The 19,743-nt window shown below is 34.8% G+C and overlaps 1 protein-coding gene across 2 annotated transcripts in view; it reads right to left on the bottom strand.

Annotated features, from left to right (window-relative positions):
* Nucleotides 1–19,743, bottom strand: part of LOC136035374 (dedicator of cytokinesis protein 7-like) — a 189,909-nt gene that overhangs the window by 132,120 nt on the left and 38,046 nt on the right. For both annotated transcript variants that reach the window (XM_065717138.1, XM_065717139.1), the window contains exons 10-11: nt 9,109–9,299; nt 7,016–7,196 (exon numbers count right to left, since the gene is read on the bottom strand). In XM_065717138.1, the coding sequence (XP_065573210.1) occupies nt 7,016–7,196; nt 9,109–9,299 (372 nt within the window). The remainder of the gene's footprint in view (nt 1–7,015; nt 7,197–9,108; nt 9,300–19,743) is intronic.

Raw genomic sequence — 19,743 nt, 5'->3', positions numbered from 1 at the left:
CCAGTTGATCACCGAGGGGCTAAACAGACACAAAACCATTGGCATGTTTCCATCTAGACCAGGTAAATATTACTAGTTTTATTTCCCTTCGTTAGCTTAAGTTGCTACATACCCCACCATTTGATTTTTTCTGTTATTGCAAAATGTTTGGATGCTTTGATTTCTCAAGTTAAGTTAGCTGAGTTATCAAATAGTGTCACCAGTAAAATATAGTATTGGTTTTGAATAAAAATAGTTTTGGTTTTTGAAACCCTTAATGTAGAGGTCATCAATGCGCGAAACAGCCATACAAAAGAAACTTTCAGAACTACCACAACGTCCGACAAAATTGAAGGGAAAATCCAAGCCCTTGACCAGTAATTTCAAAAATAAATTCGAAGACTACCTAGCATTTAAAAATTTTTTCGATAATATACACCGTCCGGAAGAATTTGATGAAAAACTACAAAAGAAAACTACCTTACGTCAGATCCATAGGTGTCACCAGAAAAATCAAAAGGTTTAGGGATTACAGGATGATTGGTATGACATTGCTGTCAGGCAGATATAATTTTAGAAGCTTTGAGCGTTTTTTAGACTTTCAGATCCGTTTGAATCAATTGAAGGCAACGTTTCATAAAGTGAACACAAAGGGATTCTTGGCTAACGTCCTTATAAACTACAATGTCATCATTTATAGCTATTTCGCTCCTTACTTTCAGTTAAAAAAAACTAGTTTTTTTATGTAATTTCTGAACCTTTTTTATTAATGCATGTTTGATTTTGGCTCTCCACACATAAATTATTAAAATGAAATTTGCATTTTAATTCCTTTTTGGGCTAAATGGCTTTCTCTTAGTTTTGATCAGACAATTTTGAGAAATAAGGGGTGGGGAAAGCCTAGTTGCCCTGCAATTTTTCGGTTACATAAAAAGGCAACTATAAATTTTAATTTTTAAGGAATTTTTTTATTAGTAAAAAAATACGTAACTTAAGAATTAACTTACGTAACAAACTTTTATATTCTTTAATTTTTATTATGTATATAAGGGGGTTTGTACCCTCGTTAATACCTCGTTCTTTACACTAAATCGTAAGTTTTGTCCAAATTCTTTAAGAATGACCCCTGAATCAGAAAGGCCGTAGAATAAATAGTTGAAATTACTAAAAATACTATAGCATAAAGAGCGAGGTATTTATCTCCTCCTAAATACCTCGCTCTTTATTCTAAAGTATTTTTAGAACCCCTCATATGCGTAATAATCTCTGTTCGTTTTAAGTTTCAATGCTACTCTTTACTTTCAATTGAAAAAACTTTTCCATGTTTATTTTTTCATTGTTTTATTTATAGTAATTTTAGAAAATCCTGCGCCCTTTTCATTGAATTTCTGTTCCCCCATGACATATTTCTCCAAGGAAAGATCCTCCCACATAGCCCCCTCCCCTTAACCCCACCCCCAGAACCGAAAAAAAAACCCCTGAAAACGACTGTACACTTCCCAATAACCATTATTATATGTAAACACTGGTCGAAGTTTGTAACTTGCAGCCCCTCCCCCAGGGACTGTGGGGGAGTAAGTCATTCCCAAAGACATAGTTATTATGTTTTTGACTATGTAGAACAAAATGGCTATCTCAAAATTTTAATCTGTTGACTTTGGAGAAAAAATGAGCGTGGGAGGGGGCCTAGGTGCCCTCCAATTTTTTTGGTCACTTAAAAAGGGCACTAGAACTTTTCATTTCCGTTAGAATAAGCCCTCTTGCGACATTCTAGGACCACTTGGTCGATACGATGACCCCTGGGGAAAAGAAAATAAACAAACAAAAAACAAACAAACAAACAAATAAACACGCACCCGTGATTTGTTTTCTGGCAAAAAATACGAAATTCCACATTTTTGTCGATAGGAGCTTGAAAATTTAGCTCTAGGGTTCTCTGATACGCTGAATGCGATGGTGTGAATTTCGTTAAGATTCTGTGACTTTTAGGGGGTGTTTTCCCCTATTTTCTAAAATAAGGCAAATTTTTTCAGGCTCGTAACTTTTGATGACAAAGACTAAATTTGATGAAACTTATATATTTAAAATCAGCATGAAAATCTGATTCTTTTGATGTATATTTCAGCATCAAAATTCCGTTTTTTAGAGTTTCGTTCACTATTGAGCCGGGTCGCTCCTTACTACAGTTCGTTACCACGAACTGTTTGATAATGTCATCATTTATAGCTATCTCATCGCTTGGAGCTTTTATAAAATGTTGAACTTCGACTTTTGCCCCGGCTTGTCTTTTGTCATTATGAAGTACATATCGCAAAAACTTTATTTTTTAAACGAAGACATGGTAAGCACTGATGACCTTATCCATACCAAAATCCCAAAACCAATTATTATAACTATCAATTTCAATTTTGGTAAGTTTTGACTCCACAATCGCTTATCTTCTAACCCCATTTTTCTTTCTTCATTTGGGATTTTCATTGCTTCGGGCAATTTGCCAAACCCCTTTGCTTTGGCTACCCTCATTGGTCTAGGTTTAAATGACAGTTCAGGATGTAAATTTGTTAATTGTTCAGGTGGCAGGAAAAACTTCCTTTTCTTCCAACGAATCATCATTTTTTACAATTGTAAATTTTCGTTTTCTGGGTCAAGTCTGATTTGATAGTACAGGTTGATAATTTTAACCCGTTGTAAATTTATTTTGTTCAGGATGTTCTCTGGATTTCTAGCAAGTCCGATTTCTAGCAACAATTTCTACTAAGCTTCAAACTTTTCATTTCCTTTTTTAAGGTTTTTGAATTGTTGTTATCCCTCGTTAAAATACTTACAAACGTTTTTGCAACTAAACGCTTTTCGCTCTTTACGCAGTTTAATGTCTTTTCATACTATAATCTTTTCCAAGATATTTGATAATTAAGTCAAGTCTGATTTATGACAACTATTTCTACTAAGCTCCAAACTTTTGGTTTTATTTTTTAAGGTTTTTGAATTGTTGTAATCCTTGTCAAAAATTTATACATACATTTTTGTAATTACAGTTATTTCCTCTTTAAGCAATTTAACGTAATCGTTTCCATAAGTGAAAATTTTCAATTTTTCCAAATAAGCGTGACAACGTCACTGCAATACTGCAATGATGTAAAAAAAAATGACGCCACTGACATGAGTCTTTTTTTCCAAAATTAAGGCTCTTGGCAAATTTTCCCAGGATACCCAAAAATACAGAGTCGTTTTCGAGAAAAAATATACAATTTTGGCTCATTTATAAGAACAGCATATATACATTCGATCTATATAAGCTCCCCTCTTATCGCAGAGATGGTAGTCTATTTTGGACAATTACACTATATTTTGAAAAATGAATACGGATAATGGGCTTAGGATCTTGAAGTATTGTTATGCGGAAGATAAAGTTCTGTATAAAAATACATTTTTGAGAAGGTGGTAGCCTTCCTCGTATTTAAGGCAACTTTGAGCATATGATTAAACCAAATAGAAATTTAACAACAAATAGATAATTTTTTGAAATTTTGATACGGACAGAAATTGTTTCGTTTATGAGGGGTGCTGTCCCCATTTTAGCCCCCATTCTATACACTAAAGTTGGGATTTTTGTCCCACTGCTTTAAGAACAACTGCTTAGACACGACGGCAGTTGAGTTGGAAGAGCGAATATTTATAAAGCCCGATAAAATTTAGCGTAAAAAAGAAGATGGTCACTTTAGATTTTTTATGCTGCTCTTCAATTTCCTGTTTATTTAATCTCTACAATGTGACAAGAATGTACTAATAATTGCGTGGGGAATATTGTAGCAACGCTAGATTTTCCACAGGGTCTTAAGGTCAGCAAAATCAAAAGAATGCTTATTTGCACAAATTCATTGTATAGTTTAGATCACCAATCACAGCTTTCTTTTGTGAGCTTGAGTAAAATGGAAATCATGTCCGCATACGAACCAACATATTGCACGAACAAACAACGTGCATGAAAATCACACTACTCATCTGTCGGTTACTTAGCCAGTTCAGTCTAGATCATCTTTAGAATTAAATAAAAATAGAAGTTTTTCAACTGATGGTAAGGAAAAACAATAAAATTTAAAACAAGCAGTAATTATTACGTATATGAGGGGGGTTGCCCCTTCCCAAATACCTTGCACTTTACGCTGAAGTTTGATTTTCGTTCCAATCCTTCGAGAATGACTCCTGAAACACAACAGTCGTGTACTTAGAATAATTAGCTTTTTATAAGTTCAAAAAAAATTATTGTAAACAGCGAGGTAATGAGGATGGGAGAAATACCCCTCATAGACGTAGCAATTTCTAGTCGTTTAAAGTTTTAACGTTGCTCCTTACATTCAAATGGAAAAACTTGTTTTTAATTCAATTTGTGATGATTTTTTAAATAATTCAAGGAAATCCAGCTTCCCCTGAGAAATTCCTTTCCTCTAAAAAAATTCTCCATAGAAAGACCCTTCCGCGTAACTCGTGCCAAACGCCGAACCCCCTCCTCAAAAAATATGTCTTACTACCCAATAACCAATACTACATGTAAAAAGTGGGCAAAGTTCATAACATGTAACCTTTTCCCCAGGGACTGTTGAGGGCCAAGTCATCCTCAGAGACATAGCTGCTAGAACTTCCGACTATGCTGAACAAACTGACTATCTCAAAATTTGGATCGGATGACATTTGGGGGAAAACAAGCGAGGGAAGGGTGTTCTTCTCTCCAATATTTTTGGCTACATAAAAAGGACAGTAGAACTTTTGATTTTCTATCAAATGAGCCATCTCCCGATCTCCTAGAATTAATAGTCCGATACGATCACCTCTGGGGAAAAATAGAAAGAAAAAAAAAACCCACATTTTTGCATATTAGGGCTTGAAACCTCAAAAGTAGAGTTTTCTGAAATGCTGAATCTGATGCTGGGATTTTCATTTATATACTTCGATGTTTTGGGGGTGTTTACACCCTTTTAAAAATTGGTAAAACTATCTCGGGCCCGTAAATTTTGATGGGTAATGTTAAACTGGAAGAATTTTATATATTTTGAATAAGCATCAAAATTTGATTCTTTCGACGTATCTATTATTATCAAAACTCTGTTTCTTAGAGTTTCGGGTACTATTAAGCCACGTCGCTCCTTACTTACAGTTCGTTACCATGAACTGTTTGATAACAGTGCAAATCGCTTTACCTCGGTCTGAAAGTACATTAAATAAAAAAAGACACGTTTTTCGACTGAAAGTGAGGAACACCATAAAAACTCAAAAACGAACAGAAATTATTACGTATATAAGGGGCTTGTCCCTTTCTCAATATCTCCCTATCGAAGCTAAAGTGTTTTTTTTTTGTCAACTTTTAAAAAAGCTTATTGATCTAATTAAACATCAATCTTAAAGAAATGGGACAAAGAATAAAACTTAACGCAAAGAGGGAGGTATTGAGGAGAAGACAATCCTTCATATACAAAGCAATTTCTTGGAGAAATCTTCCTCCATGGAAAATTTCTTCCCCCATGGAAAATAGTTCCATATAAATTCTTCCCAAGTCAAATACATCCCAGTTCTTCTCATGTAAAATACACCCCCCTCCCCCACACACACACAAGAAAAATTTCCCCCAGACAATTCCATTCTAACAGAGAATTACCTCAAGAAAATTTCTTATAGACTATTTCGGGTGAAAAAATTTTCTAAGCGCACTTTTATTTGAAAAGGATTTTAACAGCTTATTGTTTTTAAAATCATGTCAGAAATCCCTTATTCCATGGAAAAGTTATCCCACAAATACCAGCCCTGTCCCTACTAGAAAGTTACTCCCGTAGAAAATTCCCTCTAGAGAATTTATCCCGTGGAGAACTCCCCAGTAGAGAATTTCACCGGTGGAAATTCTATTCCTATAGGAATTTCCCCCGGAAAGATCACCCCTGGAAACTTTCCTCCCCATGAGAAGTTCTCCACTTGGAAAATCCCCCCGGCAGAAAACTTCACCTCCTCCCCAAGAAATATCAGTATACTTCCCAATAAGAAATACTATACGTAAACACCGGGCAAATTCGATGACAGACCTTTCCCCACGGGCTGTGGCAGTCAAGTAATCCTCAAAGGCATAGTTACTGGATTTTTCAACTATGCTTTTAACATAATGGCTATCTTAAAACTTTAATGAAAAATAAGGTTCGGAGGGGGGAAAATGAACACGCTTTCGTGATCTTTCTTCTGGCAAAAAATACAAAATTCCGCATTTTTGCAGATGAGAGCTTGAAATTCCTACAAAGGGTTATCAGATACACTCAATCTGACGCTATGATTCCTTGACTTTTAGAGCGTGTTTTCCCCCTTTTTCGAAAATCCAGCAAATTTTCTCAAGCTAGTGGCTTTTAATAGGTAACACCAAACTTACTGAATCTTGCATGTTTGGAATCAACATAACAAACCAATTCTTTTGATGTATCTATTGATACATCAAAATTCCGTTTTTTAGGATTTCAAATACTATTGAACCAAAAATAATTTTCGATAATTTCTGCAGCAAAGCTTGTACTAAAGGTGATCAATAAGGACTCCGATTTTTTTTTTTTTTTTTTTTTTTTTTTTGAAGTATTCGAATCTTTCCGGGCATGCATAGGACTCAAATCTCCTAAACCTACAAGCAAAAACCCTAGCTTTGGGTGTAAAAAAAAAAACAATATATATGTATATATATATATATATATATATATATATATATATATATATATATATATATATATATATATATATATATATATATATATATATATTATACATAATGACGCTTACCAGGTGTCTACCCATTACTTTTGGTCTAAATTGAAAAAAAAAAAAATCTAAACCAGCAAAAAGTTTTAGCGACGAGCAAATCTCTATCTCTTCATTAAACTAAAAAATGAAATACTAAAAGAAAATTTTTAATTAAAATTTAAAATTTCGAAGGCAGTCCAAGACAACTTTTATGTTAAACGCGATTAATTCAGACGTTACTGAAAAACTAAGTACTATAACGTTTGTAGCTTACCTGGGTATGGCTCAATCTTTGCAAGTTCAGATGTCAAACAGTATTTTGGTTCAGTAGGACAGGGAGAGACATCTAGCTTCAGCTGACCTGGAATACATTTTAGCCGTTTACAAGCCCCATTTGACTTCTTGAGCTCAGGGAGATATTTGAAGAGATCTTCGTCTCTCATTTTTTCTGGTTCCTAGAATGAAAAAAAAAAATACACTCACTATTTGCGTGAACACATGGAATGGGAGGGACATGGACTCCTCTCATCGATAATAATTTGAAATCGATCATTGATAATAAAGTGCATTGAAACGATGCTTTAGTTGCTATGTGATTTCTACAGAAATAATTATTTACAGGCTATACTGGTACCAAAAATAAACATTTCATTAAATATTAGCAACCCTCCCCCACTTTAGCAAAGACTTCTATCTGTAAAACCAAGTTTCAAAACAATAACCAGCTCCCCTCTTCCAAACCAAAAGAAATAAATGATTAAAAATTAACTATACAACAATTTGAGAATTACACTCCTTGTGACCCAGAAGGCCAAAGGGCTATGAATTTTTAAAATACAATCATTAGAAAGATTTGAAAAAACTCGTTCTTGCTCACTGGACTTGCCTCGTACATTGCTCACAGCCTTTCTCAAAATGCTGTCTAGTCACCTTGACAACATATTTAATTTAATAAACAGTTGAAATTCTTACGTCAGAATCTCGAAGCAAGGCTTTATCAAAGCAAGAAAAAATAAGGGCAATGGTGATCAAGTGAATTATTTGTATTGCACTGAAAAAAAAACATGATAAATGCAACCTCAATTATTTTTGCTTAAGTCATTTAGAAAAAATCACTACAAAATTTTTGACATTTCAGTCGCATTATCTCAACTCGTCAATTTATAAAAGAAATTTAAAGAAAAGAGGGGACAACAAACGGCTCTACCAGTCTACCTTGGGGGTTGAGCCCCCTTCCCCCCGAAAAAATGGTTAAACTTGTATGAAGAATCTATACAATTTTCTTAAAGAATTGAGTAGGACCAATGAATCTAGAAATGAATCTTATGAAGCCTGTAATACTCCCCAAAAATGGTTAAGAATCCGATGCATATCGATTGATTTCAAGACCTTTGGGTTAACAAATTCTGGGACAACAGGCTTTTCTTGTGTTTTTGTAACCTCACCTGCAAGGCAAGGCTTTGGCTCAAAAATCTTTCTACAGTGTATTTGTGCTCGATAACGGATTGAAGTACTACCATCAGTAACTTCCGCACGTTTAAAATGTCAGGTCTAGAGGAACCTAGAGCATTAGCTACAAGTTTCAGAAAACAGGGGGAGCACCGTCAGAGCAACCCATAAACATTAAACACCATTTCAAATATTTCAAATCTCCTTCACTCCAAAATAACAGCGTCGGGTCTCGAAAGCGCTAAATAGTTTTCATAAACGAATATTGGCACTGAGTTTGGAGGACTCTAAGGGACAGCAATCGGCTCTACGAGTCCACCTTGGACGGCTGAGCCCCCTTTCCAAAACAAAAAAGGATAAAAGTTGTATAAGAATCTATATAATTTTCTATAAAATAAAAACTTGTATATGATGCAATTTGAAGTTATAAACCTTTGTCCATTCCCAGAAAAATGATAACTTCCCAAATAATAAATAAGTGAAAAACCGTAATCAAACGCGACAATAAAGGAGTAGAGTAACTGAAAAAAAAGAAGTAAGACTGTTTTTTCCAAGAATAGACAAAATTTTCATTTCTGTTTCCAATTAAAAATTAGGAAAAGATGTTATATTTAATTTAAACTGACATGGTGCTTTTATGCAATTCATTACCAGTTTTGGATATTTGAAAAAAAATTTTACAACCCTTCTAAGATGAAGAGACTAAAGGCAGCTCTAGACACACTAAAAAGCTATGGCTGAGAAAATGAATCTCAAATCTTTTTTCGAGAGCCTTATATACTTAAAAAAAACCTTCTAATATAATTTTTAGCCTCTTATCAGGGTTAACAAGACGGAAAACCCAGATATATTTGTTAAATTGGGAAAAAATCGACAACTAAGGACTTTCCAAGGAGCCTAACATAAAATACGTATTACCTGCTTGAAAAAGCTTGCGACTTTAAGAGTAACAGGTCTAAAGTTGTCCAATCCAACGGCAAAATCTTCTGATGACCAACTTAATCTTTTTTCGGAAGAGCTTCCTGATCTTCGTTCTAAAGATCCTCGACGTGATAGAGAATTCGAAGCTTTGCGTAGCTGCTCCAGACTTTGGGAACTAATCTTCCGATCTAAATGCAAAAGCGTTGGCTCATCAATAATAGTCGCAATTAATATATTATATCTCATATCACTATACAGGTGAATCTCCTTATATTATAACATTTTTAAGTTTTGGTATTTTAACGAGACATCTTTGAAAAATACAGCGAGTAACTGAATAAATTAGCTTTAATATGGCATAAAGTGAATAATGTGATTTGAGATACCGGTGCTATGAGCCCTGCATAAGCAATCAGAGGATAAACATCTATTAAAGGATGCTTTCTCACTTTCTATATTCTTTCACAAAGAGTGTAGAGAATGACCTTTCGTTTAGGATACGACAAAATGCACTTAGGATATGACAAACATCATGGATTCACATAATTTTGAAAAATGTAACTACAAAATTGTTTGTATCTAGTTCGGATGAATTTTTAAGATTTGAAATAAACTAGCAGTCCTGGCAGCTTCGCAACTAAACTACACAATCAGAAGTTTAAAGAACAAACATAAGAAGAAATTCAAGATTCTAAGGCAAAATATTATTTTCCCAATCAAAAAAAAGAAGGCATGGAACAAACGACTAAAAATCAAACAATAGATTTTGCGTTATCAAGTCCAATACCACTTAAATTTGGTTCATCGAGCAGACGACCCGCAGCCAAATACAATAGCATTCATTATCTTTGCAATATGTTAACAACAATGGTTATTTGACCTTTCGTACAACACGTGCATTGGTTTTTTTTTTAATGTGTCCCAAAGCAGCTGATGTGGCTCTTATGGATAAAGATGACTTGTCTGTTTTAGAAAATAAAAGCTTTATCTCTCCGCGAGAGTGCCTTCTGTAAATATATCACATAAATCGTGGTAACAAACTATAGGAAGGAGCAACCCAACTCAATAATAACCAAAACTTTAAAAAATGGAATAATGATACCAATAGTTTCGTCAAAAGAATCGCATTTTCACGCTGATTTTAAATATAGAAGTTTCATCAAGTTTAGTCCAACCCATCAGTGGTTATGAGCCTGAGACAATTTGCCTTATTTTAGAAAATAGGGGAAAACACCCCCTATAAATCATAGAATCTTAACAAAAATCACATCATCAGATTCAGCGTACCATCAGATTCAGGCTGCAAAAATCATCGTTTTCTCACCTATTTGATTTTATTTTTCGTTTATTATATCCTTTCCTTTCTTGATTTCATACGTCATGATATCTCCGGAGATATAGGTATTGTACCTTTCAACTATACTGAACAAAATGGCTATATCAGAATTTTGATCAGACGACTTTGGAGAAAAGGCACTATAAGGGGGCTTGTTGCCCCTTCCAAAGCCAAACAAATGACCGTGGGTTGTCAGTTTTATATATACTTATATTGATATTTATTCCTTAAAGTTTTATTAATTATTTATTTGTTATAGCCAAAAAAGTAAAATTAAATTTTATTTTGTTTTCAGAAAAGTGCAAATGATGTTCCGGTCTTGAGATGGCTTGAAGGTTGTCAGCCCTGTTCATGTTAATTTTTACTCGTTTTCAGTTTGACTCGGTTATTTACTTGAATTTCAGTTCGTTTTGGGTTTAATTTTTTTATTGATGATAATTTGGGAAACTTTTGTCCTCGGAAGATTATTTTACTTTATTTAAGCTCATTTTTGTTTTAATAGAGCTCTTGACTTTCCTTTGCCAAGTTTTTTTTTATTTAATTACTGTGAAGATCTAACACAATACAGATTAACAATTTGCTATCTATTGATATTCCTTCCTAAAATTCTCGGCCATTTAATATTTATTAAAATTTTACAGAGAAAACGTTTCAAAACCAAATGACATTCAGGTATTTTTTCACAAAACAATTTCCTTTTTATTGACACAGCATTTTTCATGAAAAAACAAAAACAAAAATCGCTTAATATCTTTTCGGCTTTTTTCTAAAAAAGCCGTTTAATATCCATAGTTTGGCCTGCTATTGGAATGTTGGAGAAAATTTTTAACACCTTTTAATTCTGACAAAAATAGTATTGCCTAATATAATTTTATAGCTTCGAAAAAGTTGAGCTGCAAAAATAAGACTTTTAGACATAGACATAGACATTTTTTATTTTCATCCAAAACGTATAAATTAAACAAAGAATTTACCATTAACGGCCACTCTGAAGACAGAAGAGTCCTGACTGTGGCCGCAATTCTAACCACCATGATCCGCTAAATCATTTCCTCAAATGATTTTGAAGAAAAAAAAATCCTTGGGGGGGGGGGGGGTAAAAAAACTAAATAATTAATATTAAATACTAAATAAATAAATACTCTTTCCTCTTATCACACTTCTCTCCTTTTTAAAAAATGGATTTTAACCATTCTCTTGAATGATGCCAGACTTATTGCCGCTCTGACCAATTCTGGAAGGTCATTCCAGACACTGACACCTATGTTCCTGAGAACAAATCCTGCTCTCGTTGTATTTCTTCTCTCGTGAGTCAAATCCTCCGAATTTTGAGTAAAATAAGGGTGATAAAACGAGTTAGTTTTAAAAAAATCATGAATATCATTCTCAAAAGATTCTGTCTATGCTCTTTGGGAGCCTGGATACACTTACACTCTTTCCATTTATTTAAATTGTAAGAGCAGGAGTAGTAATAGCAGTAGTCCTGAAAGTTTCAGCTTAATACCCCAGTCGTTCTCGATATACAGCTGAAGTGTCTTATTGGCAAACATACACACAGTGCCATTTGATTTAGTTTTAAAGCATAATGGGACAATTACATCACTGTAGGGGGGTTGATATACTCAATATCGATAGAGACATAATTACTGAACCGTTCTATTATACTGAACAAAACGGTTGACTAAAAATTTGGACTAAATGTGTTTGAAAAATGAATGGGCTTGGGAGAAGGCCTGCCTATCCTCCGACCTCTCCCTACTCTTAAAAAAGGCACTAGAACTTGTAATTTTCAATGAAATTATCTCTTTTGAAAGTTTCAATTATATTCGTAGCTATAATAGAGCGACGCAGCCAATGATATTGCTTATATGCCCCTTTGAAAACTTGCATGCATTTTTTTATTTCGTTTAACTGAAACTCCCCTAAACATTCATTAAGAATTTCACCTTAATACAATTAGCATCATTAGTTACAGTAACTGTAATAGTAGTATCAAAAGTATAGACATAGTGCCTTCTGGCTAGTTCAAAATACGCCAGAACTTACTCTTAAAGGCCTAACATAGTTATGTAAGCTGTTTCTTAGTTTTTGTTTGGTCACCTTTTTGAAAATCTAAATGCTTATAGTTCGTTTTAGTTCAACGTCGACCTAAATAAAACTTCAAAGCTTCACCCTAATACTCTTAGCTTGTGCAGTGGTATTAGTTGTAGCATTTGTAGGAGCATGAACATAGCACCTTTGGTTTCCTCAATATGCCCTTGAATATATGCTGAAAGTTTTAATTTAATACCATCGACTGTTCCTGAGGCATTTCTGATACTTCCTCTAAACAATCTGTATGAAATAATATTTTCAATTTAGGTCCATAGAGCTTCAATATTTTCCAAATTTCTCACCTTAATAATCTTAGTTTTGGTAGCAGCAGTAGCGGTAGTAGCAATAAAACTAATAGTAGCAGCCTCATCTTTAATGGTAGTAGTAGAAGAGGTAGTAATAAAAGTAGCAGTAGTAGCAATATGAGTAGAATCAGAAGCATAGGGATGCAAATTTTTTTTTTGGTTAGTTCAACATCCCCCAAACCAAGCCCTGTCAGTTTCAACTTCACGCACCAAACTGATTCTAGCAGTGACACTACGAACTTTAGACAATCTCCACGCACCTAGTGTCTTGATTTAGTTCAAGCTTCTTCTCAATATTTTCTCAAATTTCCATCTTCATGCACTTAGCCTTAATAGTACTAGTAGCATAGTAGTAGTGGTGAAAGCAGAAGAAGTAGTAGTAGCAGTATTAATAAGGGTAATAGCATGTACATGTCGACTTTCGGGCAGTTGGACATCCCCTCATGATGCCCCAAAAGACATACAAGTAGTTGGAACAGAAGTAGTAATTGAAGCAGTAGCAGTGAAAGTAAATGTAGAACTGACATCAGTATTAGTAGTAACTTGTACTTATTGTTTTTTGGTCATATGATCTTCACCTTTAATGATTCTCTTCCAACTTGATACCCGAATCAATTTTTGAGATACTTTTTTGGCAATGTACATGCACACACCGTCTTTGATTTCGTCCAAATTTCTCCTCAATATTGTAAATGGAGCCAATACATAAATCAATATTGCAAACACTGTACATGGAGTCCTTCATTCATTTTGAATTTTAAAAGGGCACTAGAACTTCCAAGTTCCAATGAATGAACCATATCCGATCCAAAGATTTCAGGACGACCTGTTCCATAAAAACTTTACGTGTCCCGGGAGATAACCTTCAACCCTTGCCCCTCGGCTTTGGAGGGATGTGTCCACCCTGGAGACATTGTTATATGCTCTTTGGACTATTCGTAATTAAATGGTTATTTCATAATTTTGGGGGGGGGGGAAATGTTAGGGAAGGGGGAGGCTAGCTGCCCAACATCACTTCTGACTCTTAAAAAGGGACTAGAACTATAGATTTCCAATCAAATGAGCCTGTTTCAAAAAGTTCACACGAACACCACTTCCGTAAAAACCTTATACGTCCACGGGGCATAACTTACCAACCTAACCCCCGGACTCTAGAGGGTATTGTCAGCCCCAAAGGCCTAATTATTTGATCTTTGAACTATTTTTGAACAAATGGCTATCTCAAAATTTTTCTTCTGATTCACGCTCAGTTGCATCTTTTGTGAAGTCTTGATAGTTTTGCGAAAGCTTGACTATATTCTAAGGAAAACCGACATTTCCATATATCAAAAACATTGCGTCTACACACTGCTTTTTCTCTATTTTGAATCAAGTATGGCTTCTTACATAGCTTTCGTAATAAAATCCATTGATATATACGGAGCTACTAGCCAAACGATCCACGCGTATTAGCTCCATGCTCAGTTTCCAAAACTTCAAATAGTGAGGCGGAAGCCAATATATTTTCTGCTCCCTTGTCACCGTTTCCGTCTTGTAACCGTTTTGGAACCCTTCATGATGAATCAGATAGCCTAATTATTGAACTAGAAGAGCCTAAAGTCTTTCTCCCGCCAAAACAGACCTTCCTAAAACCGAGAAAAGTATATAAACGTAAAGTTATTGAAAAAGAAGTCCCTCAATCACATTTTCATTTTCCTTCTTTTTTAACTTTCGATGCGGAAAGTCTCAACGTTGTTAAAATGGATGAACTTGAAGGCTGTGTTCAAGTAACCGGAGCTGATATTATTACAGTTACACAAGTATATAAACAAAATTCTGAACATATTACAAAACAAGGTTACAAACAATTTATTCAACTAAGACATCAGAATCATCTGTTAGGTAAGAAAGGTGGCTGTGTAGTGTTTCGTATGTGAGCAGTTGGCGCCACGGCTTCTACAGATTCCCCATATTAATGATGATGATGAAATGATTTAGATTATAATTCGACCAAAAAAGTTTTCGAGATCTGTAACTGATATTTTCATTGGAGTGTTTTATAGCTTACACAGTATGGCATCTTTCCAAAATAAGGTGTTTAATGAAAAGTTAGATTTTTTGGTTGATTTTACTACATCTAAGTACCCGAATGTTGGAATTTGCGTGACTGGTGATAAGAACGATCTAAGAATTGAAAGCTTCCTCAGAAGTCAAGGACTCAAGCAGATGGTAAAGTTTCGGACTACTAAAGATTATACTAAACTCAACATAATTTGCACAAATTTGTCAGAATATTATAATGAACCTCAAGACCTACCTACCCTTGGTGGTAGCAACCACTACATTATAAAGTGGGCTCCACTACCTATGTATAAAGTAAAATATTAGTTTAGAGAGTTTTCTACCGACCTCTTTCGGAGAGGGGTCTATTAAAATTTAGAAATGGGATTACACTCGAGTTCTGGGATGAGGTTACAATTTTAGAGTCCTCCGATGAAAAAGGTAATTTCTGCAAAACAAATTAAGAAACAAATATGAAGAATGCTTCCCTGAGAAAACTTCCAAGTGGTGCAACACAGATCGTCCTTACATAACCTAAGAAATTAAAGATTTTTTTCAGTATAAGATTTAACAGAGAAAAGAAGGGAAAATAGGAAATGCTAATATGCTCCGCAACAAAGTACTTAAATGACAAGAAGAGCTGCAGCTGAGTATTACCAAAATAAATTGATAGCCTTTTTGAATCGAAGCCTAGTATGTGGTATAAGGAAATAAAACAAATTTGTGGAAAATCCCCAAGTGGTGTTAATTTAAACACTTGCTAACCAGTTAAATGATAAATGACATACCTTTACCTACTATTTCTGAGGATTACGTTTTTAGTAAACTACAGAAAATTAAACGACCTAGTATAACTCCCATAGATATTCCAATTGAACTTATAAAAGCATTTCTTGACAAATTGACTAGGCCACTAACACAAATTTTTAATTGCATTTCAACTTCTTCAGTTTTCCCATAGATATGGAAAACCGGGTATTCCCCGTTTTACATCTTTTATTCGCCTAATTCTGGAATATGCGGCTCCTGTAAGCGCCAGGCTCGAAAGAGTTCAGAAAAGAGCTCTAATGATAGTTTCAAAGGAGGCAGAAATGTTGTATGAAGAGCTGTTGACAAAGTTTAAAATACAAAATCTGGAAAAAAAGAAGAGAAACTCAGCATGGATTTTGGAACCAATCCAAAAAAATCCTTTTCCCCCCTCAATCCACAACAAAACGACTCCCGTCCAGGGTTGCAGTGCTGTTGAGAAACTTCAACCGGTACGCTGTGCCCACCAGCGGTTAGCGAAGGGTTTTATACCTAGTTTTGTAAAAATGTATAACAAAAGTCAGGAGGATTGATTAGTGCTTTGTTTTCTTTGTTTTTTTGTTTTTGCGTCGCTTATTAATGTGACTAACCAAAGAAATTTGGCAGTGCCATGAAAATTTTGGTGAAAATAAAAGTTTATCTATCTATCTACTTGCTGTTTCATCCGACTATCTAAATCCTAATGAATTCATCAGGATCGAACACACTTTTCAGACACCATCAAATACCATGTTCGATATGTGTGCATTAAAAACCTAAGTTACGAGCATTAACAACGTTTTAATGAGTATTGGATTGATGATGCTCACATTACATGATTTGAGACCAGTTTATCTACGAGGGAATCTATTGTTTCGTAGTTTATTCATGTTGTAATTCCAAAATTGTCTTTTAGTTAATTTTAGATTGTCTCCTACTTACATTATATGTTTCATAGTCTACATTGTGTTAAAGCAAATTTTAGTCAGTTTTTCATGTTTATACATAAAATGTCTAGCTATACTAGTGCTAGTGAGAAGTTTTAAATTTGCCTGTGTTTCACAGGCTCCATTTGGGTTCCTGTGTCCCACTAAGTAGAAGATTTGTTTCTACAGATAATGAGTTGGTGATTACAATATGCACTCTGAAGTTAAAGCTCTGCGAGCCTTTAGTAAAGGGCAATGCTATTCTTCTAGGTATTCTTTTCTTCTGTTTTTAATATGAAGTCTTGTCTGTCTGGAAAAAAATGGGAAACCTTAAGTAGTGAAAACATAAAGGTCTCAGTTGAAATATAAAACATAGTATACACAGCTGTAAATATAGTCCTCAGAGTCGCTGAATGCCCAGCGTTGCATGGTGTGGCAGCTATGAGCGAAAGGAAAATTGTGATTGCGTTTTTGTACTTAAGATTATAAAAGTTCATTTAGAAACGTAGCGAAAATTTTTATGAGACAAAACCTGTAACGGTTGGGGAGAAATTATCCATAACATCGCAAAAAAAAATAGCAAATCATTCTCAAGAAAAGAAATTACAGAAAAGGCTTTAAAAATACTTGGATAATTGATATCGACGTAAAAGAATCGGAAACACATACACAAGAGATAAGAGTTCATTTGGCACTTGTGACGACGTCGGAAGAGCCAAGAGCTCATAAGGTATGAGCAGTAGCATAATTATGAGAATCAATAGATTAATTTAAAAGGAAAATAAGAGGCTTAATGCCGGTCAGAATTTAAAATAAGAGCTCTGAGACACGAGGTCCTTCTAAATATCAAAATTCATTAAGATCTGATCACCAGCTCGTGAGTTAAAAATGCCTCATTTTTTCTAATTTGTCCTTTCCCTTCAGCCCCCCAGATGGTCGATTCAGGGATAGCGACTTTATCAAGTCATTTTGTAAAGGTCCCTGACACGCCAACCAATTTTCATCGTCCTAGCACGTCCAGAAGCCCCGAACTCGCCAAAGGAATGGAAATCCCCCCAACTCTCCAAAAGAGAGCAGATCCGTTTCAATTATATCAATCACGTATCTAGAACTTGTGCTTATTCTTCCCATCAAGTTTCAAACCGATCTCTCCACTCTCGATATTTTGGAAACATATGGATGACTTGTCGATCCTTGAAGTATGTCATAGGAATATTAAAAGTAACCCCGTTGAAATTCTAATCCACTGTTCGGATGAATCTAAGAATCTAAATATGACAGTAAATCCCACTAAATCACACATAATGACGATCAACTTCTTGAAATCTACTCCTGCTTTTTGCGACCCGAACCCACCCGAAATGCTAGTGAAACATGTTAAGCTTCTTGGTGTCACAATTTCTCATGATCTTAAGTGGGACACGCATGTTACCAACATTGTTAAACAAGCAAATGTTTCACAATCCATTTTTAAGCTGCTAAACAAATTTAATTGTCCTAAGATACATTCCCTCCGTGTTTACTTTTCCTTTATCAGGCCGTTATTGGAATATGCATGTCCGGTCTGGCATTCGCAACTTTCAAATGAACTTGGTGACAAAATCGAGTCGGTCCAAAAGCGTTTACAAAGAAGGCAAAATTCCATACTCCTTCCCCCTTAAAGCTGCACGCATTACCACCTTAAAAGAAAGGAGGGAAAAAATTTGCCTGCTTTTCACTAAATCAGTCATTTCCAATCCCCGTACTGAGTACTTACTCCCTGATTTTCACAATCCCATTAGACTCCGACTTCCCCGGTCAGCCTCCTTAGCAATCCCAACTTACTCTCCGATCGATGCTGTTACAGTGAGGTATCGTAAAAGTTTTATACCCTTTATTCTGGAACACCTTAATAATAATTCATGATTATGTACTTGCCAAATTCCCCTTTTCCTCTATTGCCGTTTTTATTTTTTTGATTTACTCCAATGTTTTTATAATTTAATTGTTAAGTTTACTGATTTGCCCTTTATCTTTGATGATTTTACTTTTTTAATTTCTTTTTAATTTTAAGTGTTTGACTTAATGTACTGTTTTGAAATTGTTTTTCTTAGCTTTTACTGACATATAAAGCGAATTCGGCTCTATAGAGCTGGTGATAGTCTTTTGAAGATAAATATTATCTTATCTTATGTAAGCATTTTTCAAGATTTCCAGTTTCCAAGATTTCTTTTTCCCCCTTCAGCCCCTTTTGTCCCCGGATCCGATTCAAATTGAAAATAGATCATCTGAGACATAAGATCTTTATATATAAGTTTCTTTATATATAAGTATATATATATATATATATATATATATATATATATATATATATATATATATATATATATATATATATATAAGTTATATATAAGTTTATATTATAAGTTTCAATAAGATCCGATCACCCATTCGTAAGATAAAGATATCTCAATTTTCACGTTTTCCAAGATTTCCGGTTTCCCCCTCCCACTACCCCCAATATCACCGGAACTGTTTGGGATTTAAAATAACAGCTCTGAAGCCCAAGATCCTTCTAAATGTCAAATTTCATTAAGATCTTATCACCTGTTCGTAAGTAACAAATACTTCATTTTTAAAAATTTTCCGAATTGCCCCCCCCCCCCAACTCCCCCAAAGAGAGCAGATCCATTCCAGTTATATCAGTAACATATCTTGGACTTGTGCTTATTCTTACTACCAAGTTTCATCCTGATCTCTCCACTATAAGCGTTTTCCAAGATTTCCGCCACCCCCCCCCCCATGACTCTGGACCCGGTCGGGATTTATAATAACACATCTGAGTTACTAGGTCCTTCTAAATATGAAATTTCATTAACATTCCATTACTACATCATAAGTTAAAAATACCTCATTTTTCCAATTTTTCAGAATTAGCCCCCCCCCCCTAACTTCTTCAAAGAGAGAAAATGCGTTTCAGTTATGTCAATCACTTATCTAGAGCTTGTGCTTATTTTTCCCACCAATTTTCATCCCGATCCCTCCACTCTAAGCGTTTTCCAAGGTTTTAGGTTTCCCCCTCCAACACCCCCCAATGTCACCGGATCCAGTCGAGATTTAAAATCAAAGCTCTGAGACACGATATCCTTCTAAATATCACATTTCA

Source organism: Artemia franciscana, chromosome 14, assembly GCF_032884065.1.
Source record: "Artemia franciscana chromosome 14, ASM3288406v1, whole genome shotgun sequence".
NCBI lineage: Eukaryota > Metazoa > Arthropoda > Branchiopoda > Anostraca > Artemiidae > Artemia > Artemia franciscana.
Note: the sequence above shows the minus strand (reverse complement) of the source record. Positions and strands in the feature narration are given on the sequence as shown.